Below are 8,982 nucleotides of genomic sequence, written 5' to 3' on the forward strand. Positions count from 1 at the left end.
GATGGATCGTTTAATAGGTAAGCAGGCGGAGAAGGTGTAGTACTCCATTCCCTAGAAGGGGATGAGATCGAATGCATGATCTGACTCGACTTCCCTACAATCAACCATGAGGCAGAGTATGAAGCCTTAATAGCAAGACTCGATTTAGCCAAAGCAGCTGGAGTCATAAATGTGGTCGTATACTGCGATTCTTAGGTAGTCACAAGTCATGTCAATGGCAACTAAAAGTGCAAGGGCAAACAAATTAAGAAGTACATGGAGCATGTGAAGAATCAAGTGAACGACCTCCAGGTAAAATTAATCCAAATCCTAAGGGAGGAGAATGAGCAAGCCGACCGTCTTGCCAAGGCTGCCTCATCAGAATACATGCTCATCCCCAGTCAGGTACTATCCTTTGTTCAAAATTCACCATTAATAAATGGCGTCAGTGTGCAGGAGGTAAGTTCTAGAAACAACTGGATCACACCAATAACCTCTTAATTAAAGGACGACATGCTTCCAGATAATAAGGAGGCCACTAGGAAGTTAAGGATTCAAGTAGCATGATTTGTGCTAATGAAAGGCGTCTTGTACCAAAGGGGCTTCACTCGTTCGTACCTAAGGTTTCTTAACCCCGAGGAGGCGGATTATGTCATGAGAGAAATCCACAAAGGAATTTGCAGGAATCATTCAGGATCATGGTCTTTAGTGCATAAACTAATTCGGGCAGGGTAATATTGGCCCACCATGCAAAAGGATACCTATGCGTACGCCAAAACCTGAGACAAGTGTCAGAGGTTTGGTAACTTCATTAGACAACCAACAGAGGAGCTCACTTCAATGATGGCTCCATGGCCTTTTGCTCAATAGGGGTTGGATATCATGGGCCCGTTCCCAATAGCAGTTAGGCAGTTGAAATTCCTAGTAGTCGGTATATACTACTTCACTAAGTGGGTAGAAGCCGAAGCCCTCGCCACGATCATGAAGAAGAATGTGCGAAGTTTTGTATGGAGGAAAATCATCTGCATATATGATATACCTAGAGCACTAATCTCAGACAACAGGAAGCAGTTTGACAACGATTCATTCAAGGATTTTTGCTCACAGTTGGGGATCAAGAATCATACTCATCACCCGCCCACCCTCAAGCCAACGGACAAGTTGAGGTCATAAATTGATCCTTGCTTAAAATCAACAAAACTCGGCTCGAGGGGGCAAATGGAATGTGGCTGAAAGAATTGCCAAGCATTTTATGGGCTTACAAGACAACGACAAAGACGCCTATAGGAGAAACTCCATTTCGACTAGCATACGGAAGCGAGGCAATCATCTCGGTTGAGATCAGACTCACAAGCTACGGAGTTGAAAACCATGATGAGAGTAGGAACGATGAAGCTATGCGCCTTCAGCTTAATTTGGTGGACGAGGTCAGGGCAATAGCTGAGCAAAGGTTAGCATGGTACAAGGACCTTATGGCCAAGCACTACAACTCCAAATTCAGAAACAGGGACTTTCAAGTTAGAGATCTCGTCTTGAGGAGGTGACGGGCACCACGAGAAATCTCGAAGAGGGAAAGCTAGGACCTAATTGGGAAGGACCCTACAGGATCAAGTCATGGCAGAGAAGAGGCACTTACCACCTGGAGACACTGGATAGGCAAAAGTTGTATCACCCATGGAACACGAAGCACCTGAAAAAATACTACCAGTAGACAAGGGCATGAACGACGACACTCCTCATTTCCATTTCACTTCCTTTTAGTTAATTTTTACTATTTACAGTATTGTTTAAGCCCGAAGGGCAGTTTCTTATTTCTTTTTCAAGAACAATTTCTACATGCATGTTTTTTACAATAAGAGGAATCTTTCAAATATGTCATGCGTATGTTTATAGGAATTATTTCTAAGTCCACAAAAGGACAAGTTCATCCTGAGGGATGGCTTATATTTATCAAGTCCAAGAAGTGGACGAGTTCATCCTAAAGGGATGACTTATATTTATTAAGTCCAAGAAGTGGACGGGTGCATCCTAAAGGGATGACTTACATTCATTAAGTCCAGAAAGTGGACGAGTTCGTCCTAAAGGGATGAATTATATTTATCAAGTCCACAAAGTTGATGGGTTCATCCTAAAGGGATGACTTATATTCATTAAGTCCAAAACGTGGATGGGTTCATCTTAAAAGGATGACTTATATTTAGCAAGTCCACGAAGTGGACGGCTTCATCCTAAAGGGATAACATACATTCATTTAGTCCACAAAGTGGACGGCTTCATCCTAAAGGGATGACATACATTCATTTAGTCCACAAAGTGGACGGAATCATCCTAAAGGAATGACTTATATTTATTTAGTCCACAAAGTGGACGGGTTCATGGCTTATATTTATTAAGAGGATGGGTTCATCCCAAGGGTTAATCTGCAGATATTAAGTCCAAAGTAGACGAATATATTACAAATATATACTGTAAGGCATATAATCAAAATATTATAAAGGCCCATAAAGGGAAATTTCTACATGCAAAGCGTTGAAAGTAATAGGCAACGGTTAGATTGACATAAACATTGTTTTTCCAAAAGATCCTTACATTTGAACAAGACAAAAACTAAGTAAAAAAGAAAAATCTAGTCCTGGTCCACAGGGTTTTCTCCGTCCTTCCCTCTAGCCGACTGGTCCCCCTCAAATGGACGAGCATTGTCCCTGATGGATTTGGCTTGGTCTACAAGAGCAGTCTCTCCGTCACCTTGAGGGTCGGCAACGGTGTCATTGGCAAACAACTCGTTGGTGCTTTCAGAGTAGATGAGTTGGGCTTGAGTCTAGGCTTGGGGGTCGATGGATATATGGGACAAATCTAGGTCTGGAAAGGAGGCCTTGACCTAAAGGAAGCAGTTGTCAAAGCCATCAGGAAAAGAGTCACTGAGCTCCGCTAGGAGGGCATCGGAATCACGATACTTTTGTATCGCATCTTCCTTAGCCTTATAAAGCTGGTCTTTAACGTCTTTGATTTCTCCTTCCTTTTCCTCAAGGACTTTCCTCAACACCTCCGTCTGCTTCTCCAATTCACACAAATGTGGCAAGTTTTTTCTCCTATACCACCTTCTAGGCTTTTAGCTCCTCCACCGCCGCCTTTGCCTTCGCCCTTACACGATCCAACCCCGTCTCATGGGAGAGGCACGGTCCATCAACCCCTTCATCATTAGCATCCCTTACAGAAACCAAAAAAGGTTTAGAAAAGTAAGGAGACATTTGACAGAAAGAGGAAAGGGATGGACATATTTACCTGTGCGATGCTAAAGAGACCCGTTTCCCCCATAGCCTCAGTTTCATGATTACTTAAGTTCTCATATTCATCGGCTTTAATGATGGACGAAAGCTGCTCAAATGCGTATCGAGGGTCCTCACGGAAGATGACGGGTGGTTTTTCGGTGACAGGAACCTAACCTGTCATGAGACCCTTGCCCATCCCCAAACAGGGCAGAGTAGGCGTCTTCTTTATTTCAGCCTTGATCCCGACAGTTGACCCCATGACGTTGGGCTTTTTAAGAGGACGGTCGGTCTTCTCTAACAGTCTCCTCTTCATGAACAGTTTGACTTAAATTGTAGCCTTAGGAGGCAGGCTTCAATCATGTTTCTTCTTCGCAGTAGCCTGCTGCTTTATAAAAGCTCTCCTTTTGCCTTCTTCCATTTCTACGTCAAGGTAGACGGAAAGAAAAAGTTAGGTAAATTATAAGAAAAAAAAGGACGAAGACTTACGTCTGTGTGCCTGACTGTTGTAACGACGGGCAACTTCAGTGGGTTTAGGGTTGTCGCAATACCAGTGGATCGTGTCCAAGATAACAAGCTTCACCCACATCCTCTGTTTCAATTTAATCGCAAAAATTTTCTTTAGACAGCTCCATTGCTCCAAGGTCACTTCTGAACGGTCTCAAGCTACAAAAAGGGAACGGTTAGACCAACAACGATAAATAAAAGACAAAATTATATCGAATGGACATTTGCTAGACGGAGGCATTATGCTCCAAGATTTTTCTACGGCCATGTACTCCTGATCGTTGGGGTGACACATCCAGTTGTCACCTTGAATGAAGAAATACCGGCTCTTCTAGTTTCTATTGGAGTCAAGAGTGTCACACACTAGCCTGAGTATAGGCTTCCTTGGTAGGAAGCTGTACATACCCTTGGATTGGTTGATCTCAGATGGACGGTAGCAATGGAAGAAGTTCTCGACCGTCATCCTACGCTCCCCATCTCTCAAAACTCGATACAAGACTTTCACATTAAGGAACACTTTCATAGCATTCGGAGAGATTTGGGTGATGGCAAGCCCCAAGTACTGAAGAAGACGACGGTGAAGAGCACTTAGAGAAAACATAAGTCCCACCTTAAACATCTGCTCATACACCATGACGTCGTCAACACCCTCGTAGTAACACTTTTCAGACTTAAAAGGTAAACGAATAGGGATGCCAACGGGGATCTGGTACCTCTCCCTAAGGGACTTAAATTTTTTTTTTTCTTGATGGTAGAATTAAAGTCATTTATCGTCCATGGTGGGAGAAGGATAAAATCCCTAAGGCCATCTGGACCTACGGCGGACTAGACGAGAGGATCAACATAGATCACATTTGAACTATTTGAATCACCGCTTAAACCCCCTCTGGTCCGACCACGTCCAGATCCTTATCCTCCTCCGCAAAAAGAGAACTGGCAAACGAAACCCTTTCATCATGAGAGGTGTCAAGGTCATCATGACCAGACGGATACACCTCATCATAGCCCACTCCTTTGTGGACACATGATTAATCACTCAATGCCTCTCTAGATCTGTCACCTACACATGATGGATAAAACCCCTAAGACTCTACAGGTCTACAAAGGCAACGGGCATTTGAAGTAAAGAACAAAAAAAGAAGTCAATGTAAGGAAACGAGTGCTTACCAATTGAATGATACAATGAACACGATGTGGCGGACAGTCTCAACAAGTGAACGGTCACCCAAAAGCAACGAAGATGACGTAGCTGAAAATAAAGTAAATGGTGGCGCTCTAGCTTTGAAAATTTGTTGTGGAAAGTAAAAATGAGAGAGAGAAGCAACATATATATAGAGATAATGACATGGAAGACAAAGGGACACTTCGGTACGAGCAATTTACCACTAAAAATGTGCCACATGCCTCTACTGCATTAATGGCACTAGGCTGGCCTGTCAAATCAAAAAGCATTTCCAAAGGGTTGAGTTAGACGGTCACTCTACGGGTTTGTCTGGGAAATAAGGCGATGGACCCATAGAGTGAGGGGCCAATTGAAGAGGATAAAATTAAAGTAGACGGTATCATTTTACAGAACCTGCCATGAGCGACGATACTAGGTAGTTGACAATCAAAGGGAAGGAAGCAACACGACAAAATGTGTCCAAGGTGGACGTGCTCTCTATGGTGGATGAAGGGGAAGGGGAAATCAGACAGATACAAAGTGGATGGTGGCAAAGCCACGTGGCACCCACATGATTTAATTGGTCTTTAAGGAACTTTAAATGGAAATGTCTTGTGCTTCATGATTAACCATAGTCAACCAGGTCTCAATATGGAAAGATCCCGTAAAATACATGTATTAACAAGGATCTTCCCTATAAGGAAACATCTTCTTTGCTAAGAAACCAAAGTCGGTTTTACACTACTATAAAAACCCAAAACCTTCAGAAATCAAGGTACGCATAATTTACCCCAGTTCTGACACTCTAGAGTTGTGAAAGTTCTCTAACTTAGCCTTCGGAGAGTATTTGGCTGGTACCATACCAGTAATCTCTACAGGGTCTTTTTCTTCTTCTTTGTTGTGCTCTTGCCTAAGAGCGCGCAAGGATCTTGTAGCTTATTGACGATTTTCGGCATCATCAAATATAATTTTTTGGAATTAATACCAATTACAAGAAAAATAAGTTTCCTAAAATACATTTTCCCAAAAAGCGAGTAATTTTCTATACAAAGAATTTATGTCAAAAACAAAATGAATGAACTTGGGTTATGCATATCAGTGAGCCTTGTTCATACGATGATTTCTTTTTGAAACTTTTGCATTAAGATGTATAGATACTTCATTTGAGGTGTTGTGCCTGCGTCGTATCCACCAGGTCATGTTATAATTTTTCCAAATTTACTTGTGTCATGTACTGTATCATACTTGTACCCATGTCTGTGCTTCCTAACTTTTGCACTATGTTTTTTTTTTTTTGTTTCTTTAATAGAATTTGGACACTAATATTGAGTTTAGCATTAAGAGGGAAAAAAGCAACAACATTGTATGAACACATAGTATATATGATGGGCTCCAATGTCTTTCATTTGGTTCAAATTAGTGAATGAGATACCGTACCGTACCGGCTATACTGGTTGGTAAATACCGTATCGTACCGGCTGGTAAATACCATACCATACCGGCCAGTGCACTGGTACGAGTACCCCTCTGTTTTGTACCGAAAAATATACCTGCTATACCGGCCATACCTAGCGTGTATCGGCCGTACCGGGTTGAAACACTCCAAGCCATTTGTTTTTTGTTGTTGGTAATTTTGACAAATTTTCAAGGGCAATATGGTAATTGTGCTAAACCTAATTCTAACCCTAAGTCCCAGCAGCACAGCCCTCTTTCTTTCTTTCTCTCACGCTCTCTCTCAGCTACTCTGTGTCTCTCATCTCTCAGCTTCTTTGTCTCTCACTCTGCTATGTCTCGGCTTCTCATTCTTTGTCTTGAGTCTCGGCTTCTCACTCTTAGGTAAAATTTTGCCTTAATCAAATTTGAAAATTGTTTCCATTGTATGATATAAGTTTTACATAAGGTTTTAGAAATTGGCATTTTTATACGAGTATCTTGCAATTGTTCCATCATGTCATTCTTCAGAATTTCTTGATGCAAAACATATAATTTATTTATTTTCTTTTTCAGTTTCGTTGCTTTTTTTATTTTCTATGCTCTGAAATTTATTTTTGTGTTTTTTTTAAAATTAATTTTGGTTTACTTTCATTTGTTATAAAGGGGGCTGTTTCTTTCCTTGGAGAGACAATTTTACAAGTTCATTATGAAATGCAATTTCAGCATTATATTTATTTAATTCCACTAAAGAAAAATGAGATCAATTTATACTTGTTGTGCATCTATAACTTTTCTCTAATGATGAATTGCCTTAACAAAGTTGTTCCTTTGTGTTGTAATTCCTATGCTTCTTGGGGCAGAAGAATAGTGGATAATCTTGTAAACATGGTTCTAGAGATTTTGTGTGTGTGTGTGTGTGTGTGTGTGTGTGTGTGTGTGTGTGTAATATATATAAAATAGCGGTAAACCTAAAACGGTATACCGGTATTGATCGGTACTTGAAATATATCGTACAGTTGGCTAAACCGGTATAGCCTCCAGTACGGTATTGACTTCATTGGTTCAAATTAAAAAAAAAAAAAGAGTTGTAAAAAAAAAAAAAAAAAAAAAACTTAAATAAATGCATGTACGGTTATATTAATAATTTGAATGAAAATTTTGAGACTAAAGAGCAACTATATATGTTAAGTTATTTCTTTTTATTATATTATAATTTAGTAGGGTACTTATATTATCTAAATAGAATTTTATAAGATAAATTAATCAAGCATTAAAATCTTTATTATATTTATTTTCAATTTTTATTTGTGTTTCCAACAAAAATAAAACATGTTAATGAAAGTTAGTGATATTTTTTCATTTACTCAGCAAACAAAAAAAAGGGTATTATTTTATTGTCTTATATTATAATTTCTAATATAAAATTATTTTATTTTTAATTGAAATCTAACACAGATACGTAGATACATTATACATGCTTTTACGATTTTTTTTAGAAGAGCTTATAAGATCTAATCATTCAAACTATAGAAAAATATAATCATGATAGATCAGCAATATTCAAGATTATAATAAAGATATGGAATGCTTTTTAACACAGTAAAACGTGAAATTAAAAATATTAATTCTGATTTTCTCAAAAAAATATTAATTCTGATCATTTCATTGTCATATATATAATGACAAACCTCAACAAAATAAATAAATAATATAGTTAATAAAAGTATTAAAGTTAAGTTAAACAAAAATATTTTTGTTATAGTATAATACTTAAAACATTTTATACCTGTTCTATACATTAAACTATAGAAAATATGTATTTCTTTAGTGTATTTAATTTGTTTTGTTTAGTGATGATAGTTATTTTTTTAAGAAAAATACATGCATATTAATTTACGTTTGAAATCTACATTTATAATATGTATATTTACCAGCTATGGCACCGAATATAATATGTGTAAAATTTTCATACAATATATATTGATTTTTTAAAAAGAATATTATTGATTTTCATATAAACTTATAAGTGATACTTGTTTAATTATTTAAATTGTCAACTTAATAATTATTATAATAAATTTACAAAAAAATTCACACAAACTTAGGGCCCGTTTGGTGAGTAAGTTTGAATAATATTTTTGGATGTTTTTAATATACGTGTGTGAATGAAAAAATGTATAAAAATGTGTGCTAGTGTGTTTAAAATGCTTAAAACTATTCTTGAAATAGCCTGCCAAACCGGCCCAAATGATCTTATAACTAAGATATGTTGTTTGCAAAAACACCTAAAGCCTTTTAAGTAGCCTATTGATAGTGACACTAATTATGGTGGCTGATATACATGATTTGAACTCTACTTCTCAATTCCTTATCATCTATTTTCATGTGTAACACCTAAAGCCCCCTCAGTAGCCTATTAATGGTGACAATGACCCCTATTATGATGCCTAATATATGTGATTCAAAATTCTACCTCCCCATGCCCATCAATATCATCTACTAGATAAAAAGAGGTAAATGAGGACAGAAAAGTCAGAAATGAAGGCCGAGGGGCAAGCTTGAGATTATATCAAATACATAGCCCATTGTTAATCATCTCAGTGCATATAAACAGGACTTGACCACTTCACACAT

General features: G+C 38.2%; 1 protein-coding gene across 1 annotated transcript; it reads left to right on the plus strand.

Annotated features, from left to right (window-relative positions):
• The first annotated feature begins 1,202 nt into the window (after window positions 1–1,202).
• On the plus strand, window positions 1,203–1,523 carry LOC142644218 (uncharacterized). The gene has a single exon (XM_075818875.1). The coding sequence runs from the start codon at window positions 1,203–1,205 to the stop codon at window positions 1,521–1,523; it is 321 nt and encodes a 106-aa protein (XP_075674990.1).
• The last annotated feature ends 7,459 nt before the right edge of the window (window positions 1,524–8,982 follow it).

This window comes from Castanea sativa, chromosome 7 (genome assembly GCF_040712315.1).
Source record: "Castanea sativa cultivar Marrone di Chiusa Pesio chromosome 7, ASM4071231v1".
Lineage (NCBI taxonomy): Eukaryota > Viridiplantae > Streptophyta > Magnoliopsida > Fagales > Fagaceae > Castanea > Castanea sativa.

Excerpts from the sequence above, each read along its gene's own strand:
- LOC142644218 (XM_075818875.1), top strand. The coding sequence starts at position 1,203 with ATGTGGCTGAAAGAATTGCCAAGCATTTTATGGGCTTACAAGACAACG.